The following is a 25,000-nucleotide window of genomic DNA, read 5'->3' as shown; positions in this document are numbered from 1 at the left end:
ATAAGTACATCATATTTTGAAACAAAAAGAAATCACAGATCTTATCTCCCATATGCACACACGCTCGAGTTATGAGGAAACTGAAAAAACAAAAACAAAACAAAACAAAACAAAACAAAGAAAACCAACCAACAAACAAAACAAAACAACCAACACACACACACACACACACACACACACACACACACACTATACATACACACATACATATACACACACATATACATCCACACATATATATGCACACATACATATAGGTATACACCTAAACTCGCGTACCTGTATACAGGAACCCATATATACTGAAATAATCACAACCATTTGTACACAAATGCATGCACATGCACACATAAACATATATATATATATATATATATATATGTATTCAAGATATAGCAATTTCTCTTATTTCAAATGCTTTGTATATGTAATTAGCAAGATTTCGAATTGTGTGTGTGTGTGTGAGAGAGAGAGAGAGAGAAAGAGGGAGAGAGGAGGGGGCGGGGGGGAAAGGTTGGGGGGCGGGGGGGAGAAGATTGGAGGACCCCCCGAACCCAACCAGCAGGGTACTTTCTATCATTTAAGAAAAACACAAAAATCTTTTTCTGATTAACAGACTATCTTTGTTCTAAGCCTACCTTTGTTGTCATGGGTATACCCAGAAGGAAGCCCATCAGATGACAGAAGAATCCAAACATTGTGCGTCTTTGGCGAAGCACATGTGGGAACTCGTCAATGACTGCACTGATGACAGTCTCGAACGTTGCAAACTGAGGGAAGAAAAAAGAAGAAACGAATCGTTGTGATTTGCTTGGTGTTGTAGTTATAGTTGTCTTGTATGATACAATAATGTTGTTTTTCTTTCTTTTTGATTATTTTTTTTATTAGATTCTTAAAGGTGTTCTGTACTGTTTGACTGTGTATTAGCTGATGATTGTGTAGCTGTGCACACTATAGTGTTTCTGTGTGGCATTAGCACTGTGACTTTTATCCCTTCATTGCTACTGTCTAGTTTGTAAGGCCGGGTGTGTTGCACTGATTGTATTGTGGGCCAACTGTACTGTACTGTACTGTGTACTAAACTGTAATCATCTAGTACCACTCCTTGTGAAAAGACTAACAGTGACCCATAACCTACTGTTTTGTACAGTACTGTACTGTAGTAGGAGACTGTAATCGTCTAGTATCACTCCTAGTGAAAAGACTAACAGTGACCCATAACCTACTGTGTTGTACAGTACTGTACTGTAGTAGGAGACTGTAATCGTCTAGTATCACTCCTTGTGAAAAGACGAACACACACTGAACCAGAACCTACTGTGTTGCACTATGTACTGCACTGCTCTGTACTGCATTGTACCGTTGGCGTATTGCATTGTACTGTACTGCACTGTTCTACAGGCCTGCTGTCAGCTATGTGTTCTGCAACAGACTGTACTGTACACTACGATATTGCACTGTACTGCACCGTACTGCACTGAGCTGTTCTATACTGTACTTCACTATATTGCACAGTAGGCCCGCTGCAGCCGGCCTGGTGCACAGTACTTCCACTGCACTGTTTATCCAATGATCAGTGTTGACTGACTCCTCCAGATTTCTCACTGATTCCTGTCCTGACTGTCTGTCGGATCTACTTTCGGTCTGTTCACCATCCAGACAGCTCCGTTCTTCAAATGACAAGCACACAATGTCTGTTCCAAAGATTTGTGCAAAAACTTACGGTGAACGTTTCTTTGATTATGTTGCACCAAAACAGTAGAATTCGCTTCTCTCACACCTCCATTACACCCCAACACCCGCATTGAAGACATCACTCAAACCATATCTTTTCAAACTGTACTTTTCTCACTGAAATCTTTTCATCTGCATTTGCTTGCTGTGATCTTATTGCTGGATGTGCTCTTTGTGTTGATTTTGATGCATTTGTGATGATTTTGGTGTTTTTTTTAATTTAATATTTTTAAAGATGCCTCGTTCCTTGGTGCTTACTTCTGGTCAGGTCAGGTCACTAGATCTGCTACTGGTAACCTGAAATCCAGTACAACCTGTTCAGGGTCGGATTGCCGGCGACTAAACCGGCACTCTCACCACTCCCTTCCGGGACTGGTGAGGCGGGTGGCTAGACACCCTTATGGAATTAAAAACGAGATCCATAAAAGGGCGTCGGCTCAGGAGAGCCACCGACGGCCATCTAGCTCCACCGTGCTGTGTGCATGCCACACACACAGTTGGCCCCCGGGGTGTGTCTACCCATGCATGCGAAGTCTGGATCCGGTAGAATCTGCGGAAGAAACCTAACGGTTCAACGGAGAGGAAGGCGGATACAGCAACGCACTGTGGAGTGCAGAGAGCAAGATGAGACACCGAAAGGATATCTTGGTCATCCACTGCATCCGTGCTCATCCTCCAGTTGTCTCGACTTAGTCTTGCCACTGGAAATTGGTGGACCCGGACGAGAGAGTGAGGTCGACGTTGCGCAACTCCTCTTCACTTTAAACAAACTCATCGCGCAAGTCATCAGTCATCCATACTGACCTTTCATCCTTCATCATTTCATCACCCCCAAGTCCTGTGGCGACAGGCGAGCGACGAAACGACAGGTGTGGGTACACTGGCAGTCGCAGCCGCAGACCTGCACGCAGGCGGTTCAGGCCATAGGGTCGTTCTTCATCGACAGGAGCAGCGATGGAGCTCGGCAGCCGTCTGAGCGTCTGAGCAGCCCTCTTTAGGAATGCACTGCTCACCTCCCTGGCATGAGGAAGGGGCTAGAAAAGGTGCCCTAAAAATTGCCTGCTCCATATCGCCCTGGCCAGCATACCGCGGCTGGCGGGGACCCTACATCAGCGGTCGAAACAAAGAGAAAGAAAAGAAAAAAACAAGGATCGTTCCTCTCACCATTGGTGCCTGGAACATAAGGACTCTCCTGGACAGAGATAACGTGGATAGACCCCAAAGGAGAACGGCACTAGTTGCATCCGAACTCGCCAGATACAACATCGACATCGCAGCCTTGAGTGAGACTCGGCTTGCAGGCGAAGGTGAGCTCTGTGAACGGGGATCTGGTTACACCTTCTTCTGGAGTGGACGAGGAAGCGAAGAGCGACGTGAGGCTGGCGTTGGTTTTGCAGTAAAAACAGCACTTGTCAGCAAGCTAGCAGGAATCCCAAAGGGAGTCAACGATAGGCTTATGACCATGAAACTCCCACTGGCATCTGGCCAGAAGCACCTCACCATTGTCAGTGCCTACGCCCCAACCATGACCAACCCGGATGAAGTGAAGGCGAAGTTCTACGAGGACCTTCACTCTGTCATTGCTGCTATCCCTAAAGCAGACAAGCTCATCATTCTTGGGGACTTCAATGCTAGAGTTGGCTCTGACTACATCTCCTGGGATGGAGTGATTGGAAAGCATGGTGTGGGCCACTGTAACCCAAATGGATTGCTTTTGCTTCAGACCTGTGCAGAGCACGAACTGCTGATAACCAACACAGTTTTCTGCCTCCCTACCCGTAACAGGACGTCATGGATGCACCCTCGCTCAAAGCATTGGCATCTCATCGATTACGTCATCGTCAGGAAAAGGGATAGGCAAGATGTACGTGTGACAAAGACCATGTGCGGCGCCGAGTGTTGGACAGACCATCGCCTTGTAGTCTCGAAGCTGAATATTCGAATCCAGCCCAAGAGACGCCCCCAAGGCCAGAAGGCTCCAAAACGGCTCAACATTGCTCAGCTGAAAAACATCACCATCAAACAGACCTTTGTGGAGCTGCTGGAAGATCGTCTGGAATCCGCCTCTCTGGACAACCAGAATGTGGAATCTGACTGGAGGACCTTGCGCGAGATGATCTATAGTACAGCTTCAGAGACCCTGGGACCCATGACCAGAAAGCACAAAGACTGGTTTGATGAAAACTGTGAGGAAATCAAGCAGCTTCTGGATGAGAAACGCCGTCTGCATCAAGCCCACCTGAGCAACCCAAAGTCCACATCAAAAAAGGATGCGTACAATGCCATCCGCAGGACTGTTCAGCAAAAGTTACGTCAGATGCAGGATAAGTGGTTGAGCGACAAAGCCGATGAGATCCAGGGATATGCTGACAGGCACGATATGAAGAGGTTCTATGATGCCTTAAAAGAAGTCTACGGTCCCACATCCTCAGGATCATCCCCCCTCCTCAGTGCAGATGGGAATACCTTGATCACCGAGAAGGAGAAAATTCTCAAACGCTGGGCTGAGCACTTCAACAGTGTCTTAAATCGCCCTTCCTCCATAAATGATGAAGCCATAGACCGGCTCCCACAAGTCCCCATCAACGAAGCACTGGACGATCCGCCAACACTTCTTGAGACCCAGAAAGCAATCCGTCTGCTATCCAGTGGCAAAGCACCTGGCTCAGACTCCATACCAGCAGAGGTCTACAAGGATGGAGGCACTGTGCTGACTGAGAAGCTCCATCAGCTGTACTCACTCATGTGGAAAGAAGAGACGATCCCCCAGGATTTCAAAGATGCATCTATCATTCACCTGTACAAGCGAAAGGGGAACCGGCAAGCCTGTGATAACCATCGGGGCATTTCCTTGCTCTCTATCGCAGGCAAGATACTTGCCAGGATCTTACTAAACCGCCTCACAGCACACCTTGACCAAGGTCATTTGCCTGAGAGCCAATGTGGATTCCGGAAAGAGCGCGGAACCACCGACATGGTGTTTGCTGCAAGGCAGCTGCAAGAGAAATGTCAGGAGCAAAATGCTGCTCTGTTCTCCACCTATGTTGACCTCACTAAAGCCTTCGACACCGTGAGTAGAGAGGGACTGTGGAAGATCATGGCCAAGTACGGATGCCCTCGGAAATTTATTTCCTTGGTCAGCCAATTCCATGAAGGCATGCAGGCTCGAGTCCAGGACAATGGTGAAACATCTGCTGCTTTTCCTGTCACAAATGGTGTCAAGCAAGGCTGCGTCCTGGCTCCAACACTGTTCAGCCTCATGTTCTCTGCAATGCTTACTGATGCCTTCAGAGATGGCGATGTTGGAATTGGCCTAAAGTACCGAACAGATGGCAAGCTGTTTAACCTCAGAAGGCTTCAAGCAAAAACGAAGGTCATGACAGACATCATCAGAGACTTTTTGTTTGCTGATGATTGTGCCCTCAACGCTGGATCTGAAGCTGACATGCAACTCAGCGTGGACAAATTTTCCACTGCCAGCAGGAACTTCGGCCTTACCATCAGCACGAGGAAAACTGAAGTTCTCCATCAGCCAGCCCCAGGGAAACCCTACGTTGAGCCCAACATCACAGTCAATGGTCAGAGACTCAGTGTGGTGGAGCGGTTCACATACCTTGGCAGCACATTGTCACAAAATGCGACCATTGACGATGAAGTGAACGTCAGGATTGCAAGAGCAAGCGCAACTTTTGGTAGACTCTATGCAAATGTCTGGAACAGAAGAGGCATTGGTCTTGAGACCAAACTAAAGGTGTACAGAGCAGTAGTTCTCCCCACACTACTGTACGCCTGCGAAACTTGGACAGTGTACCAACGACATGCCAAGAAGCTGAACCACTTCCACACAACATGCCTAAGGAAGCTACTGAACATCAAGTGGCAAGACAGGACCCCAGACACGGAGGTGCTTGCAAAAGCCACCCTTCCCAGCATCTTCACCATCCTGATGCAGTCCCAGCTTCGCTGGGCTGGACACGTGGCGCGCATGCCAGACCATCGGCTGCCCAAAAGGCTCTTCTATGGCGAGCTGCAACAAGGGAAGAGATCACACGGAGGTCAGAAGAAGCGCTTCAGAGATACTCTGAAAGTCTCTCTGAAAGCGTTTGATATCAACCCTGACTCCTGGGAGGAATCTGCAGCGGACCGTGACAAATGGCGCACTGCTGTGCACAAAGGTGCCAAGTTGTGCGAGGCCAACAGGACTGCTGCAGCTGTTCAGAAGAGGCAGGCCAGAAAGTCACGGGCAAACAAGCTCCCTGACAATGATATGCCTGTTCTTGTCTGCCCCAACTGTCAGCGAACATTTCGTGCGCAGATTGGACTATTCAGCCATCTGCGCACTCACAGATAGATTCATGAGCATCCCCCCCCCCCACCACCCTCCCCCCATCCCCCAGCTGGATGACAACGATGGTCATCATCGATCTCGATGGACACACACCACCACTTTTGACAATCGTGAATGTGATTAATATTTTGCTTTGTTTTGCTGTGATTTGTGCCTGTGTGATTTGAGACTGTGATGGTGCCTGTGTTGATTTACATACTTTTATGTCACTTGGCCTTAAATATGTGTATTCTAGTAAAAGTGATGTGAGACTGTGTTCACTTTGTGCACTATTTACGTCACTTAGTGTTAAATTTGTATATTTTATTGTAAAGCGCGGTAAGCCCTATCTGAGATGGGGTACTGCGATATATAAGCCTGCATTTTATTGTTGTTGTTGTTGTTGTTGTTGTTGTTGTTGTTAAAGAACCACACCAATAAAACATAAAACATATGTGCTGACCTGGCTGTCCAAACCAAGGGCGACAAGCATGAAGAAAAAGAGGAACGCCCACACGGCCGCTGCCGGCATTCTCGCGATGCCTTCTGGGTAAACCACGAACACCAATCCGGGACCTGGAAACAAATCACGTGATGTAGATGTCTGTTCAGGTAGCGTGTGGGGGAAAGTTATCCAATGAAGAGAACTGAACTCAGCCAATAGGTCGTTTCAACTCTCATACCCACAGAGAAACAGAAATTACTCGGCACAAACCTGACAGTTTTTATATTTCTAAGGCTTCTTCCGATGCTTCGATCTAAAAGCCACCACAACTTTATACAGATGTCAAATGGCCATGTAATGTCCGCATAAGACAAGTGATGTTCACTCGCACCAGACGCTAATATTGTCAGTGTCTATATATCGTCATGATTACGATGACAAAATTTAACTGCCTCACGGGAGTACAGGGTCTTCTCTTGTGTGTGGCCTTCTGGCGACCTAACACAGAAGGTTCTCTGTGGACCGCCGACGCTGAGACTGCGATAGACGAACCCGGGTGTGGCCGTGTATGGGGGGCTCGGTATGGGCAGTGTAGGAGTAATGCACTGACGTGGTACAGATGAATCACACACACAAAGACACACACACACACACACACACACACACACACACACACACCCCCCAACAGCTAGCTTATTAACTAACTATTCATTTTGGTTTGTTAGTTAGATGAATAGATGAAGAAATGAATGAGTGAATAAATAAGTAAATAAACGATTAAATAAATAAACAAATAGACAAAGAAATCTCACTCGCCAACTATAAAAGTAGACATATAAAACAAAACCAAAAAATTGTAAATAGAGTGAAACGAAATAGAATAGAATTGAATAGAATAGAGAAGAATAGATCAGAATTAATAGAGTAGAATAAAAAGACAGCGAAATTAAGCACTTTCCATAGAGCCTACTATCCATCATCCATCAACCGTACCGCCATGCAGTAACTTTTATTTGTCCTTCCTTCCTCCTTCCCTCCTGAATCGATAACTGGTAAAAAAAAAAAGAAGAAAAAAAAAGGCGAAAACATGACGAAATGACGTCACAAGTACGTCATGACTGGTGACGCACCGTCCTCAGTGACGTTGACCACGGCCTGATTGGTGGCGTGGGCCATGTAGCCCAGCATGGAAAAGATGACGAAGCCTGCGAATATGCTGGTGCCGCAGTTGATGAGAGACACAAGGATGGCATCCCTGGAAACACCAGCATGGAAACATAACATGAAAAAAAATGATACAAAGGAGTATTGTATTGTATTGTATTGTGTCGTGTCGTGTCGTGTCGTGTCGTGTCGTGTCGTGTGTCGTGTCGTGTCGTGTCGTGTCGTGTCGTGTCGTGTCGTGTCGCGTGTCGTGTCGTGTCGTGTCGTGTGTCGTATCGTGTCGTGTCGTGTGTCGTGTCGTGTCGTGTCGTGTCGTGTGTCGTGTCGTGTGTCGTGTGTCGTGTCGTGTGCCGTGTGTCGTGTGTCGTGTCGTGTCGTGTCGTGTCGTGTGTCGTGTCGTGTCGTGTCGTGTCGTGTCGTGTCGTGTCGTGTGTCGTGTCGTGTCGTGTCGTGTGTCGTGTCGTGTCGTGTCGTGTGTCGTATCGTGTCGTGTCGTGTGTCGTGTAGTGTGTCGTGTCGTGTCGTGTCGTGTCGTGTCGTGTTGAAAACGCGTAGTGTGCCTGAGTCAGAAAAGGTTCCATGGGTAAGGGGATGGGGGAGAGATGGGGAGAGGGGGGCAACAGTGGCGGAAGAGAGAGAGAGAGAGAGAGAGAGAGAGAGAGAGAGAGAGAGAGAGAGAGAGAGAGAGAGAGTTGATGTGATGTGATGTGTGTGTGTGTGTGTGTGTGCGCGCTCGCGTGCGCGTTTATGTGTGCGCGTGTGTATGTGTGTGTTCATGTGAGCGTGCATATATGTTCATTTGTGTGTGTCTGAGTGCGAGTGCACTCACACGCGCGCGCGAGTGTGTGTGTCTACATGCACCGTGAGAATGTGCGCGCTTGCAACGTAATTCATTCACCTGCAGCAGTTGTGTCTGAGGGGGTTAAACCTCTTTTGCCTGTAGCAGTTGTATTTGAAGGGTTTACCTGTAGCAGTTGTGTCTGAAGGGGTTAAAGCTACCTGTAGTAGTTGTATTTGAATGGGTTAAATCTCCTTTACTTGTAGCAGTTGTGTTTGAAGGGTTTGCCTGTTAGAGTTGCATTTGAAGGGGTTAAATCTTGTTTACCTGCAGCATTTGTGTTTGAAAGGTTTACCTGTAGCAGTTGTGTCTGAAGAGTTTAAAATTCCTTTACCTGTAGCAGTTGTGTCTGAAGGGGTTAAAGCTGGCCATAGTGATCAAAGTGCCGAACGCAGGACCCAGGGAGTAAAAAATCTGTGTGGCCGCTTCTCTCCACACCTGGGGCACAGAACGTAGGTTGTGAAACACACACACACACACACACACACACACACACACACACACACACACACACACACACACACACACACACACACACACACACATACACACACACACACACACACACACACACACACACACACACACACAAATACACACACACACATACACACAGACACACACACACACACACACACACACACACACACACACACACACACACACAACGACACGACACGACACGACACGACAAGACAAGACAAGACAAGACAAGACAAGACAAGACACGACACGACAAGACTCACCATAATGCAAAACACCCAAGATAAAATACGGGAAACAAGGCCACACAAGAAAAGGCAAGGCAAGGCAAGGCAGGGCAAAACAAGACATGACACGACAAGGTAAGACACGACACGACACGACACAAGGTAAGACACGACACGACACAAGGTAAGACACGACACGACACGACACGACACGACAAGGTAAGACACGACACGACACAAGGTAAGACACGACACGACACGACACGACACGACACGACACGACAAGGTAAGACACGACACGACACGACACGACAAGGTAAGACACGACACGACACAAGGTAAGACACGACACGACACGACACGACAAGGTAAGACACGACACGACACGACAAGGTAAGACACGACGCGACACGACACGACACGACACGACAAGGTAAGACACGACACGACATGACACAAGGTAAGACACGACACTACACGACTCGACTCGACTCGACTCGACTCGACTCGACTCGACTCGACTCGACTCGACACGACAAGACAAGACAAGACAAGACACAAGGTAAGACACGACACGACACAAGGTAAGACACGACACGACAAGGTAAGACACGACACGACACGACAAGACAAGACAAGACAAGTGAAAACTGACCAGGACGTCGGTGAGGCGGTCCCAGACGGGGACGATGTAGAAGGTGATGCCGTCAATGTATCCAGGCAGCGTCACGCCACGCACCAGGAGAGCTATCAGCACCAGGTAGGGGAAGCTGGCCATGAAGTACACCACCTGAACAACACCCATCAACCACCTGAACAACACCCAACATCACCTGAACAACACCCAACACCACCTGAACAACATCCATCAACCACCTGAACAACACCCATCAACCACCTGAACAACACCCAACATCACCTGAACAACACCCATCAACATTCATCAACCACCTGAACAACACCCATCAACCATCTGAGCAACACCCAACAATATTCATCAACCACCTGAACAACATCCAACACCACCTGAACAACATCCAACAACCACCTGAACAACACCCATCAACCACCTGAACAACACCCAACATCACCTGAACAACACCCAACAACATTCATCAACCACCTGAACAAGACCTATCAACCACCTGAACAACATTCAACACCACCTGAACAACACCCATCAACACCCATCAACCACCAGAACAACATCCAACAAGCATCTGAACAACACCCATCAACAATTCATCAACCACTTGAACAACACCCATAAACCACTTGAACACCCATCAACCATTCAACCACCTGAACAACACCCATCAACCACTTGAACAACACCCATCAACCACCTGAACAACACCCATCAACAATTCATCAACCACTTGAACAACACCCATAAACCACTTGAACACCCATCAACCATTCAACCACCTGAACAACACCCATCAACCATTCAACCACCTGAACAACACCCATCAACCACCTGAACAACACCCATCAACCATTCAACCACCTGAACAACACCCATCAACCACCTGAACAACACCCATCAACCATTCAACCACCTGAACAACACCCATCAACCACCTGAACAACACCCATCAACCACCTGAACAACACCCATCAACCATTCAACCACCTGAACAACACCCATCAACCACCTGAACAACACCCATCAACCATTCAACCACCTGAACAACACCCATCAACCATTCAACCACCTGAACAACACCCATCAACCATTCAACAACCTAAACAACACCCATCAACCATTCAACCACCTGAACAACACCCATCAACCATTCAACCACCTGAACAACACCCATCAACCATTCAACCACCTGAACAACACCCATCAACCACCTGAACAACACCCATCAACCATTCAACCACCTGAACAACACCCATCAACCACTTGAACAACACCCATGAACCATTCAACCACCTGAACAACACCCATCAACCATTCAACCACTTGAACAACACCCATCAACCACTTGAACAACACCCATGAACCATTCAACCACCTGAACAACACCCATCAACCATTCAACCACCTGAACAACACCCATCAACAATTCAACCACCTGAACAACACCCATCAACCATTCAACCACCTGAACAATATCCATCAACAATTCAACCACCTGAACAACACCCATCAACAATTCAACCACCTGAACAACACCCATCAACAATTCAACCACCTGAACAATATCCACCAACAATTCAACCACCTGAACAACACCCATCAACCATTCAACCACCTGAACAACACCCATCAACAATTCAACCACCTGAACAACACCCATCAACCACCTGAACAACACCCATCAACCATTCAACCACCTGAACAACACCCATCAACCACTTGAACAACACCCATGAACCATTCAACCACCTGAACAACACCCATCAACCATTCAACCACTTGAACAACACCCATCAACCACTTGAACAACACCCATGAACCATTCAACCACCTGAACAACACCCATCAACCATTCAACCACCTGAACAACACCCATCAACAATTCAACCACCTGAACAACACCCATCAACCATTCAACCACCTGAACAATATCCATCAACAATTCAACCACCTGAACAACACCCATCAACAATTCAACCACCTGAACAACACCCATCAACAATTCAACCACCTGAACAATATCCACCAACAATTCAACCACCTGAACAACACCCATCAACCATTCAACCACCTGAACAACACCCATCAACCATTCAACCACCTGAACAACACCCATCAACCATTCAACCACCTGAACAACACCCATCAACCATTCAACCACCTGAACAATATCCATCAACAATTCAACCACCTGAACAACACCCATCAACAATTCAACCACCTGAACAATATCCATCAACAATTCAACCACCTGAACAACACCCATCAACAATTCAACCACCTGAACAACACCCATCAACCACTTGAACAACACCCATCAACCATTCAACAACCTGAACAACACCCATCAACCACCTGAACAACATACATCAACCACCTGAACAACATCCAACGACCATCCAACAACCACCTGAACAACACCCATCAACCATTCAACCACTTAAACAACACCCATTAACCACCTGAACAACACCCATCAACCATTCAACCACTTAAACAACACCCATTAACCACCTGAACAACACCCAGCAACCACCTGAGCAACATACATCAACCACCTGAACAACATCCAACGACCATCCAACAACCACCTGAACAACACCCAACAATATTTCAAAACCAAGGCCCTTCTCTCCTTCGTATGTCTCCCCCACCTCACTCCCTCCACCACCTTCTCTCACTCTCTCCCCTTTCTTTACCCACAACCTCTCTCTCTCTCTCCCTCTCTCTCTCATGAAAGTCGGACAATGTGCTAACACTTCTATAATCTAACATCTGTACATTATCCCTCTCTCTCTCTCTCTCTCCCTCTCTCTCTCATGAAAGTCGGACAATGTGCTAACACTTCTATAATCTAAAATTTGTACATTCTCTCCCTCTCCCCTTTCTCTCTCTCTCTCTCCCCCCCCCTTCTCCTTTTCTCACCCCCCCCCCCTCTGTCTCCCCTTTCTCAGCCCCCCTCTCTGTCTCTCCTCCCCCCTCTCTCTCTGTGCACTGACCTTCCCAGAGGTCTCCACCCCCCTGAGGAGACAGGCGAAGACGAGGAGCCAGGCCAAAGCCAGCAGCACCACCAACTTCAGACTGATGCCCCCCATGTCCGAGAAGTCTGTCGCCTCGTGCAGACGTAACACGTTCCGACTGCCACAGGTAAGGTAAGGTAAGGTAAGGTAAGGTAAGGTAAGTATGTCAAGGTAAGGTAAGGTACACATGTAGCCATGTGCAGATGTAACACATTCCGATTGCCACAGGTAAGTATCTCGTCATGTGCAGACGTAACACGTTCCAATTGCCCACGTATGGTAGGGAAAAGTAAAATAAGGTAAAGTAAGGTAAAGTATGGTAAGTTAAGGTAAGTATGTCGTCATGTGCAGATGTTACACGTTCCGACTCCCAGAGGTAAGGTAAGGTAAGGTAAGGTAAGTCTGTCGCCATGTGCAGACATAACACGTTCCGACTGCCAAAGGTAAGGTAAGGTAAGGTAAGGTAAGGTAAGGTAAGGTAAGGTAAGGTCAGCTGGGATAAGATAAAAGAAGAGAAAAGAATGAAAGGTAAGGCTTTGGTACGGTAAAACTGGACAGGACTGAACAAGACAAGACAAGACAGAATAGGATAGTACAGGGTAGGATAGGATAAGAAAAAAAATAAGACAAAAATAACAGGAAATAATAACTGTATCATCTCTAAAAGAGAAATCAATTGCACCATGTGTGGCAAAACAACCGTAGACAATTACTGAGCACACAGAAACCATTGAATGAAAAGCAGCACTAAACGTAAACCAACCATATAAAAGCATCGCAAATAAGAACACTGTGATCAATGATCATTCATACACTGGTGAACACTGGATGATGATGATATCGATACTTATTTAGCCTCTATCCTCGGTCAGAGACCAAGCTCTAAGCACTTTACAAACAACGAGTCATTCGCACAACAGGCCTACTTAGGCAGAACCGACTGACAGCTGCCACTGGGCGCTCATCATTCGTTTCCTGTGTCACTCAATTAGGTTTCAGTCACACACACTTATACAGACATGTAACATTTTACGTGTATGGCAGTTTTTCTTATTTACCCCGCCATGTAGGCAGTCATGCTTGTTTTCGGTGTGTACATGCCGGGTATGTTCTTGTTTCCATAACCCACCAAACTCTGACATGGATTACAAGATCTTTAACGTGCGTATTTGATCTTCTGCGTGCGTATACACACGAAGGGGATTTAGGCACGTGCAGGTCTGCACATCTGTTGATCTGGAAGATCGGAAAAAATATCCACCTTTACACACCAGGCGCCGTTACCTGCTGGTGCATGAAGCCCCTTCGTGTGTATCCACACGCAGAAGATCAAATACGCAAGTTAAAGATCTTGTAATCCATGTCAGCGTTCGGTGGGTTGTGGAAACAAGAACATACCTGGCATGTGCACCTCAGGATCCTCAGATTGAAAGTCTAAATGCTTTAACCACTCAGCTATTGCGTCCATGAGGAGTCCAACGCCAGCCTACTACCTTCTGCCCAGGGCGAGGTGGCAGAGCTGTTCAGTCACTGTTGAGAAGATCCATAGTGTCAAGAAAAACATAGATACATACAGCACATACACAATCAACGAGGAACAGTTTAACGACTGCTAATGTGGCCACATGAGCGCTGGTTAACAGAGACGTAATGATCACAACACAATAACTCGCGGCAACAGAGCGGCACGAGAGCGACTGACAATTCTGAAACACGTCATCACACCGACCTAGCGGGCACGCTTCATCGCGCACGCAACTAAAATTCTGACAAGCGCTCTCTCATATGGTGGAATTAACAATCAGCTGATGCTCACGTGAAGTACTCGTCGCTGGGCAGCTTGTAGAGGCTGGACTCATCACAGTGGGAGAGGTTGGTCAGTGTCTGGTTGTACGTCAGTGTGTCCACCGTCAGCCCTGCACTGTCCAGCCAGCTGTCCACACAGGTCCTGTTGTAGAAGGCTGTGTCCCCACACACAGCACAACGTGCATCGTTATGGAATAGAATAGGGCAGAACAGGGACAAGAATAGAAAAGAACAGAACAGAACAGAATATAACACAACGCAACAGAACACAACAGAATGGAACAGAACAAGACAGAACACAATAGAACAGAGCAGAAAAGAATGGAACACAATAGAGCAGAGCAGAACAGAATATACTGAAACACAGCAGAACAGAGAAAAGAATGGAATGGAATAGACCATATCAGAATTGAAAAGAACAGAACGTTACAGAGCAGAAAAGAATGGAATTGAACAGAACAGAACAGAATAGAGCAGAGCAGAACAGAACAGAACAGAATAGAGCAGAGCAGAGCAGGATAGAATAGAATAGAATGTCTTTATTTCCAACAGTACCGGTGTCACAAGGAATATTGGGTGGTGGCAGGTAGTCAATAAAAGTTACATGAATCGGAAATCATATACAAACACTGTAGGATTTATTTTGTATATATTAACCAAGTGATTCCTTTTGCAATGTTCCAGGCTATGTATCTTATGGTCATTGCTGTGTGTCATGTGCGAATACACAGCCGCCACCCATTCTCACGACACACACACACACACACACACACACACACACACACACACACACACACACACAAAAGCACGAAAAATCACCCTCTCCAACCCCATCCCACTCACAACTCGCATGCTGCCTCTCACACACGGCCAATGTCCGCTACATGGCCGTCTACTTCGACTTTCGTTGCAGTGTCTTCTCCACTTTCTTAACGAGTGTAAACGTAAGATAGTCGTGGCCGACAATGACCATCAGAACAGCAGAAGAGACAGTTGCTGTCATGACAATTTGGGCCAGAATTTGATTATAGTGGAGAGTGCCCATGTTACATCCCCACTCTCTCGGCCAAGAGGGTTTTAGGACAGTCGGCACTGGGATGGTTCCAAAAGGCCAACTAGCCCCTAAGGCTGCAGCACTAAGAGCCGGTTCAATTTTGCCTCCAAATTTCCGAGTTACAGTCCTTCACAAAAGACAAAAGACGATGCAGTGGAGAAACCATTGATCATACAGCTCTCACTTTACTGTTGGCCCAGCCGTAAGCCTATGTCTTCTTCTTCATCTTCGTTCGTGGGCTGTAACTCCCACGTTCACTCGCATGTACACGAGTGGGCTTTACGTGTATGGCCGTTTTTACCCCGCCGTGTAGGCAGCCATACTCCGTTTTCGGGGGTGTGTACGCTGGGTATGTTCTTGTTTCCATAACCCACCGAACGCTGACATGGATTACAGGATCTTTAACGTGCGTATTTGATCTTCTGCTTGCGTATACACACAAAGGGGGTTCAGGCACAAGCAGGTCTGCACATATGTTGACCTGGGATCTCGGGAAAACTCCACTCTTTACCCACCAGGCGCCGTTACTGAGATTGGAACGGGACCCTCAGACTGAAAGTCCAACGCTCTAACCACTCGGTTATTGTGCCCGTCGTGGCTTATGTCAATCTGTTTAGTGTGAATAAAGCAACAGAGAAGCCTGTGTGACTGGCCTCTATATGTTTCTGGCCGGTATGCAGATCCTTTCATCCTCTGATCTCATTTACGCAGTCCTCCAATATCCTCCCATCGTTTAACCCTTAACCACCCTGTTGAATGTAGTATACTGATAATGATTAGTAGAATAATTAGAATAATGATAATGATAATAAGTTGTGTGTGTGTGTGTGTGTGTGTGTGTGCGCGCGCGCGCGTGTGTGTGTGTGTGTGTGTGTTCGTCTGTCCATGCGAGAATGTTTGGTATCATGCTCGCGTAAATGACAATGGTTGTTCTAGTTCACTGGTTGGTTGTGTGACTTTTCGCATGTGAAGGTTTTGGGGATTTGTTCCTGTGGTTGTGATTTTTTTGGTAAAAATAATGGGTTTTTTTCTCTGTCTGTCATATTTTACTATGTGCCTTGGGCATTATTGCATTTTAATGAAAGGCGCAATACAAATAAACTATTTTTTTTTCTTTTTCTCATTATTGCTATCATTATCATCATTATTGCTATTATTGTTATCGGCATCATCATTATTGCTATCATTGTTGTTGTTGTGGTTGTTGTTGCTGTTGTTGTTACTATCATCCTTCTTCTTCTTCTCATCGTTGTTGTTGTTGTCGTCGTCATCATCATTATCATCATTACCACCACCACCACCACCACCACCATCATTATCATCATCATCATCATCATCATCATTACTATTGTTATTGTTGTCATCATTATCATCATCATTACTATTATTATCATCATCATCACCATCATTACTATTGTTATTGTTATCATCATTATCATCATCATCATTACGATAATCATCATCACCTTCACATAACCACCATCATCACTATCATCATCAACATCAAACTCACGCAGAGAGGCGTTGACCCTCTCCCAGTCAGTCAGGTTGGTGAGGTCGGTCTTTCCCGCGCTGCAGTAGGCGGTGTTCCAGGCGTTGCCGCACGTGGACCAGGGCAGCGGGTCGTCCATGCTGGTGAGCGACACCAGCAGGTAGTACAGGCCGTAGGTGATGATCACGTTGTAGTACAGGCACACCATCAGGGAGATCAGCACCATGCCGAACCCGATACCTGCCAGGCAACGCGACATAACGTAACGTGACGCAACGTGACGTAATGTAACACGACGTAAGGTAATGTAGTGTAACGCAACAGCAGAGGAGGTAACTGCTGTCCCGACTACCTGAGCTAGAATTTGATTATAGTGGAGAGTGTCTTGCCCAAGTTACATCCCCACTCTCTCGGCTTTGAGGGTTTTAGGACAGTCGGTGTTGGGATGGTTCCCAAAGGCCAACAAGCCCCAAGGCTGCAGCACTGAGAGCTAGCGCAATGTTGCCTCCTAGTTTGAGAGTCATACTCCTTCACAAAGATTAAGCTGTAAATGATTTCCAATTACTATAACAGAGTGGAAGGTGGCAAAGTGGTTAAGACGCTCATCTGCCAGTACAGGGGAACGTGATGGTCTAGGTTCGAATTCCGGCTCTCGCCCTCTCCCCCCCAACCCCCCGCACCCCCCAAAGAATTTGACTGGAAAATCAAACCGAGCGTCTAGTCAGTCAGATGAGACAATAAACCGAGGTCCCGTGTGCTAGCACGCACTTTTCGCACCGAAAAAACAAACAAGCAAAAAACAAACCAAAAAACCAAAAAACCCAGTGCAACAAAAGTGCTGTCCTCTGGCAAACATCTATATAGGAATCCACTCTGAAAGGTGCACAATCATATATGCATGCACTGAAAGCCTGACGAAGGGAGCCGGCTTATGCTGCTGGTCAGGCATCTGTCTAGCAGATGTGGTGAAGCGAAAGCGTATACGGATTTGTCCGAACACAGTGACGCCTCCTTGAGAAACGAAATTGAAACTGAAATTTAGAACTGCCTACATATTTGGAACTATATATCTGTTAATGAATACATTTGTTTATTTATTAATTTATCTATTTGCTAACAGTACAGGTAAACCTACGAAACTGAAACTGAAATTTAAAACTACCGATATATTGACAAACAGTAAAGAGTGGTAACTCTCTCCACACACAAGATACATAACTTCAAGCCAATGCTGCTTATGCTACAAATTCAGCTAGCACACAGTCGGTACAAGTGCAAGCCCGGTGCTTCCTTTTTGGGGGAAGTGTAATAATGATAATAATAATAATAATGGTATTTATATAGCGCTGAATCTTGTGCAGAGACAATTCAAAGCGCTTTCGCACCAGCCATTCACACGCATGCATAACTCTAAAACTGGAGAAACTAAAGAGAAGGAAGAGGCAGGGAAGGGAGGCTATTTTGGGAAGAGGTGGGTTTTAAGGCTAGACTTGAAAGAGGTGAGTGTGGAGACTTGACGAAGCGAAAGAGGAAGTTTATTCAAACTGCAAGGTCCAGAGACAGAGAATGAACGGCGGCCAACAGTCGAGTGTTTGAATCTGGGTATGCGTAAACAGATTGGATCCGAAGCCGATCGTAGTGAGCGAGATGGAGTGAAGAGGTGAAGGCAGCCGCAGAGGTAGGAAGGGGCAGTTTTGTGAATACATCTATAACATAGAGTGCTGATCTTGTACTTTATTCGGTGTGAGACAGGGAGCCAGTGGAGATATTGCAAAAGAATAGTGATGTTCTCAGATCTTTTCTTTCTGAGGACAAGTCGGGCAGCAGAGTTTTGTATGCGCTGAAGGGACTGAATGGATGAAGCAGGCAAACCAGACAATAGAGTTACAGTAGTCAAGGCGAGAGAGAATGAGAGAAACGACAAGTCTAGATGTTGCGTCAGTGGACAGATATTTCCGGAAGGAACTGATGCGCCGCAGTTGACAGTAGCAGGACTGACATGTCTGACTGATAAATTTTTGCATGGACAGTGTATTGTCAAAGACAACACCGAGGTTCCTGACTGACCTGGAAAGAGGGATGGATGTACTGCCAAGTTTGATTGTGTCAATTGTGATGGAAGACAGTTTTTGTTTAGTTCCTATGATCATTGCTTCGGTTTTGTTCGCGTTCAATTGTAACTTATTTGGAGTCATACAGTTTTGAATGTCCAGGAAGCAGTTGGATGTTTCTTGCAAGAGCGACAATTTTTCAGGGGTATCACTCTTCTGGAGTTGAGTGTCATCATCATAAGAATGATGACTGACATTATGGCAGTTGATAATTTCAGCGAGAGGAGCAGTGTACAGTGTGAAGGGCACTGGGCCTAAAACAGATCCCTGTGGGACTCCATGTTCGATTTTAACGGGTTCAGATTGGAAATGATCAACAATGACAGACTGGAATCGATCAGTGAGATAGGATTTGAACCAGTTTAGAACAAAGTCGTTGATACCAAATGTAAAATGAAGACGGGAAAGAAGGATTGAATGGTCTATCGTGTCAAAGGCAGCTGACAAGTCGAGAAGAGTGAGAAGGGAAATTTTTCCTGAGTCGGACGCTAGCAATAGATTATTCAGAATGTGGAGAAGAGTGCTTTCGGTGCTGTGGTCAGCACGATAGGCAGACTGAAATGGGTGGATGAAATTGCTGAAACAAAGGTGGTTGTTGGGCTGCTTGAGGACAGCTTTTTCAAGGAGTTTGGACATGAATGGAAGATTAGAAAACTGGTCGATAGTTTTTCAAAATGTTTGCGTCAAGGTTGGGTTTCTTCAGAAGAGGCCGGACGATTGCAGTTTTGAAAGTGGATGGAAACGTTCCAGTAAGAAGGGATGAGTTGACAATATTGGTGATTGTGGGGAGAAGCTGTGAGACACACTGGGAAAAGACAGAGGCTGGTATAGGATCGAACGCACAGGATTTTATTGTCATTTCTTTCAGGATTTCATGAACTTCTGTTTCAGTCAATGAATTAAAGGAATGGAGAGGAGTGCCGCTGAATTGAGGATCAGGATGAGCAGGTTGGAAAGACATATGGTCTAAGATGGAACGAATATTTTGGACTTTGTCGAAAAAGAAAGAGGAGAAGACATTGGGGAGTTCAGTTAAAGTGTAGGCAGAAGGAAGAGGAGTCTTTTTTGCAGTTCCAAGAAGATTTGACATAACAGAGTAAAGAGATTTGGTAGATGTGGCATCGAGAACTTGAGAAGAAAAGAAGTTTGTCTTTGCTGATGAGATCATATGTTTGAATTTATTTATTTGTTTTTGGAATATTTGATTGTGGACTTGCAGTTTTGTTGATCGCCATCGTCTTTCCAGTTGGCGACGTTTGTGTTTTGCAAGTCGAATGTCTTGTGTGTACCATGGGGCGGAAGGTCTGTCAGGGAGCATGCGGGTAGTGGGGGTGCATGTTCATCCAGTAGTTGAGAGAGGACAGTGTTGCAATTTGTAGAGGTAGATACGTCGGTACGGGAAGAAATTTTGGAAAGGCGTTCAGCAGCTAGAGAATAAAAAGTGTTAATGTTGATGGATTTCAGGTTGCGAGGAGTAACAGATTTCTTGGTTCTGGTAGGTTTTGAAATATTAAGCAAGAATATAACAGCAGAATTGTCGAAAGAAAGTTTGTCAGTTACAGTCACTGACGCAACAATGGCATCAGAGTCACGTGCGATGAGCCAGTCCAACGTATGGTCAGATCTGTGTGTTGGTTCTGTAACGAACTGAGAGAGAGGATGAGTAGACAGAGATAAACATTGGCGTTTGACATCAATGGAAGTCTGGTTGTCGGAATGAAAATTGAAATCTCCGTGGATGATAAGTTTGCCAGAACGAAGGTTGTAGTAATCAAGTAGTGTTCGGAACTCATCGTGAAACAGAGAAGACGTTAGGTTGTTTTTACGACTAGGAGGAGGACGATAGAGACAACAGAAGATGATTGAGTGACCGGGAACACTAAGAGTGACTTCTAGCATTTCGAAGTATCATGTGGAAAGGCGTGGTTATGGGAGAAGGAGAGGGAAGACTCCAAGATGTCTCTGTAAACGGTGGCGATGCCACCTCCACGAGACAGTCGAGGAAGTGACATAGTTTTGTATTAGTCCAGAGGGGGGATGAGGGGGTGGGGGGGGGGGGAGGGGGGGGGGGGGGGGGGGTCAGTTGTTTAAGTTTGGGTTCGTGACCTTGTGACTTTAACCAGATTTCGGAAAGAAATACGATATCAAAGTTATTTTCAAAAATAAAATCAGAAATATACTCAGTCTTTTGATCAGGGCAGACAGATTGAGCATTGAACAAACAGGCATGAAAGAGATCAGAGGTAAGGAGAGAGGAATCTAATGGTGAAGCAGGTGAGTCAGGCAGACAGACAGTGGAAGAAGAAGATGGTGACTGAGCAGTGGAGGACAATGGGAAGGAAGAAAAAGGTCCGGGAGTTGAGACAGGTGTGGCAGGAGTAGGAAGTGGAGCAGAGGCTATCACTGGCACGGGGGATACATTACAGTTTGGAATATTGTCATCAGAGGGGACAATGTCACGGGAAGTAAAAATGTTAGCAGGAACACGTGTGCTGAGGTTGGAAGCAGCACAAACAGCGCCGCATAAAGTGGATGTGTCAACACACACAGGTAACACATCCGGGGTACTATCAGTAGTGCTGACGTCACACACAGCGGGAACAACGTCAGAGGATATGCCAGACAGGTCAGCAGATGTAACGTTGTCAGTGACAGTGACAGCAACAGCAGGGCTGACATCGGAGACAGGAGGACGGTCAGTGCAGGGGACAGAGCCCCACAAACGGCGAAGTCTGCCTGCTCTGGTTCCTCTCTTCGTTTTCGGTTTGCCGATGCCCAGGCTGATGATGCGCCGTGTCGTGTCATAGTGTTGTCTGCAGTGTTTATGCCATGGCATTCTTAGCAAAGCTCTGATGTCATTGATGTTTACCATGGTGACAGTGGCAGTGCGAGAGCAGAGGTCGGACGGTATGAGAGGGCTGGGCACGTGAAAAACGTGCCAAAAGGCGGTGAGTATCGAAGGCAGGACGAAGATGGTCGCTGACACGACAACCAGGGTCAAGTGAACAGCATTCATATGTGCCAGTTTGTAAATTAACGCACAAATATGACGAATATAAAATATCAAATTAGTCTTAGAGCAAATGAAAATAAACAAAATTGTTCCGACCTTCGGAGTCGTGGAAACAAGATGCGCACATTGATGTAAATAATATCCAGAACAGAGCACGATAAACAAATAAACACACACACAAATGTAGAGACCAACGCAGTGCAGCCAATGGGCGCAAGGGCTGATAACTCTCTCTGAAGTGTCTGGGTTTGTTCCAATGTACCTTTTATTTACCTGTGTGCTTGCTGAACTGGTAGCGTGAGCAGCTTTGGCTTCAAGTTATGTACCTTGTGTGTGGAGAGAGTTACCACTCTTTACTATTTGTTAATTATTTGATCTCCTGGCCTCATTGTTTATTAATACCGATATATTTGAACTATATATTTATATATGAATACATTTACTTATTTATCTGTTCATTTATTTACCAACAGTACAGGCAAACCTTTGGTTGGCTGACTGACCAGGATGACAGGTCTGACTGTGATTGACATTGACTGCTCGCTTGCTTCCTTCGATTGTTTCCGTTGCTGAGTGACGGCTACTGCACACATGGTGCTTGCTCACTTGCTTTCTTCTTCTTCTCCGTTCGTGGGCTGGAACTCCCACGTTCACTCGTATGTACACGAGTGGGCTTTTAGGTGTATGACCGTTTTTACCCCGCCATGTAGGCAGCCATACTCCGTTTTGGGGGCTTAAAGCGAATAACACTAGGCTGTGCTGAGGACGAATAATTTATCATGGTTGGTTGGTGACAGCACTGACCTCTGAAGAAGGGGCTGACCCTCCAAATGGTGATGGGCCCCACGGAGGCAAACTGACCGAAGCTCAGCTCAAAGAAGAACAGCGGCAGTCCGCAGATGATCAACATGATGACGTAGGGGATGAGAAACGCACCTGGACAGATAGTCATGTCAACGGTCATTTTGCTATTACTGCTACTTCTACTACTACTACCAAAATTATGATAGTAACAACAACAACAATAACAATGATAATAATATTTTATTTCTTTTTTTAATTTTTTTTATTCCATGTTTGAGTTTACAATTTTGACATCGTGTCGAAAGAGGTCATCTCGTTAATAATTTCACACCATATTATTATATATTCATTCTGATGTAATGTACAAAATTGGATTTTTCTTTTGCTTATAATGATGATGATAATAATAATAATAATAATAATAATAATAGAGTGTTGGCCTTGTGGCTATGCTTCCGCCCAGGAAACCAGAGCATCTGAGCGCATTGGCTGGAATCACACACTCGCCAGTATTTTCTCTCCCTCCACTTTCTAGAACTTAATGGTGGTCTGAACGCCAGTTAATCGGATGGGACGATAAACGGAGATCCCGTTTGCAGCATGCGCATAGAGCAGGTAAAAGAACCAAAGGCAAACACAACAGCAATGATAATAATAATAATGATAATGACAGTGAAGATGATAACACATCAAAAATAGCAACAACAACTACTACTACTACTGCTGCAACACACACACACACACGCACGCACGCACCACACACACACACACACACGCACACACACACACACACACACACCGTTCTTGTAACATAGGTAAGGGAACCTCCAGATGTTGCCCAGACCCACGGCATAACCCTCCCCCTTCCTGCCCCTCCCCCTCCACACAGACACACACACACTCACACAGACAGACACACACACACACACACACACACACACACACACACACACACCTCCCCCGTTCTTATAACAAAGGTAAGGGAACCTCCAGATGTTGCCCAGACCCACGGCATAACCCTCCCCCTTCCTGCCCCTTCCCCACCACACAGACACACACACACACGCACACAGACAGACACACACGCACACACACACACACACACACACACACACACACACACACACACACACACACACACACACCTCCCCCGTTCTTGTAACACAGGTAAGGGAACCTCCAGATGTTGCCCAGACCCACGGCATAGCCCACACAGGACATGAAGAAGTCCAGCTGACCGCCCCACGTCGATCGCTCCACCTCAGAGGTCCCTGCCTCTGACGCTGGCTGCACCGCCTTGTTGTCACTGTCTTTTTCCCTTCCGCCCATGGTTTCGTCCTGCCTGTGTGCGTGTCGCTTCGCTGCCGACAGAATCAGAATCAGAATCAGGATCAGAATCAATTTCAATGTTAGTTAAACCTTAACAAGGTTTATTGGACAGGCATGCAGAGTGACATGTACCATACACACAATAAGCAAAACGAAATGATACATGAAGAACAAGAGATTGAATCATTCCCATGTAGACATGACGAATAAGTATGCACAAATGCGTTGTATGTGGAAGGGAAAGGTGGTAGGGTTGGGAGGGGGGGGGGAGGGTCGGGGTGCCGGGGGGGGGGGGGGGGAGGCATGTGTGTGTGTGTGTGTGTGTGTGTGTGTGTGTGTGTGTGTGAAATCAAATTTCTGTGTTGTGTTACATGCCTGTGTGTATGTAGCTTTACATGTGTTGCTTTGTGCTATATTTTGTAAATCGAGTTTGTTCCTTCGCAAATAAATTGTTTGATTCAAAATAATTATTTAATCTGCTGTTGAGGATTAGGCAAAGTAGAT

The 25,000-nt window shown here is 46.2% G+C and overlaps 1 protein-coding gene across 1 annotated transcript in view; it reads right to left on the bottom strand.

The window, feature by feature from the left end:
* The window catches only part of LOC143298989 (sodium-dependent proline transporter-like), a 43,581-nt gene that overhangs the window by 5,017 nt on the left and 13,564 nt on the right, over nt 1-25,000 (bottom strand). The window contains exons 2-11 of the mRNA XM_076612048.1: nt 24,313-24,528; nt 23,168-23,299; nt 17,261-17,479; nt 14,704-14,848; nt 12,867-13,005; nt 9,874-10,008; nt 8,843-8,946; nt 7,637-7,761; nt 6,525-6,637; nt 639-770 (exon numbers count right to left, since the gene is read on the bottom strand). Coding sequence (XP_076468163.1) covers nt 639-770; nt 6,525-6,637; nt 7,637-7,761; nt 8,843-8,946; nt 9,874-10,008; nt 12,867-13,005; nt 14,704-14,848; nt 17,261-17,479; nt 23,168-23,299; nt 24,313-24,496 — 1,428 coding nt within the window. The 5' untranslated portion in view covers nt 24,497-24,528. The remainder of the gene's footprint in view (nt 1-638; nt 771-6,524; nt 6,638-7,636; nt 7,762-8,842; nt 8,947-9,873; nt 10,009-12,866; nt 13,006-14,703; nt 14,849-17,260; nt 17,480-23,167; nt 23,300-24,312; nt 24,529-25,000) is intronic.

Source organism: Babylonia areolata, chromosome 24 (assembly GCF_041734735.1).
Source record: "Babylonia areolata isolate BAREFJ2019XMU chromosome 24, ASM4173473v1, whole genome shotgun sequence".
In the NCBI taxonomy this organism is placed as follows: domain Eukaryota; kingdom Metazoa; phylum Mollusca; class Gastropoda; order Neogastropoda; family Buccinidae; genus Babylonia; species Babylonia areolata.
This window is presented reverse-complemented; position numbering and strand designations above follow the sequence as displayed.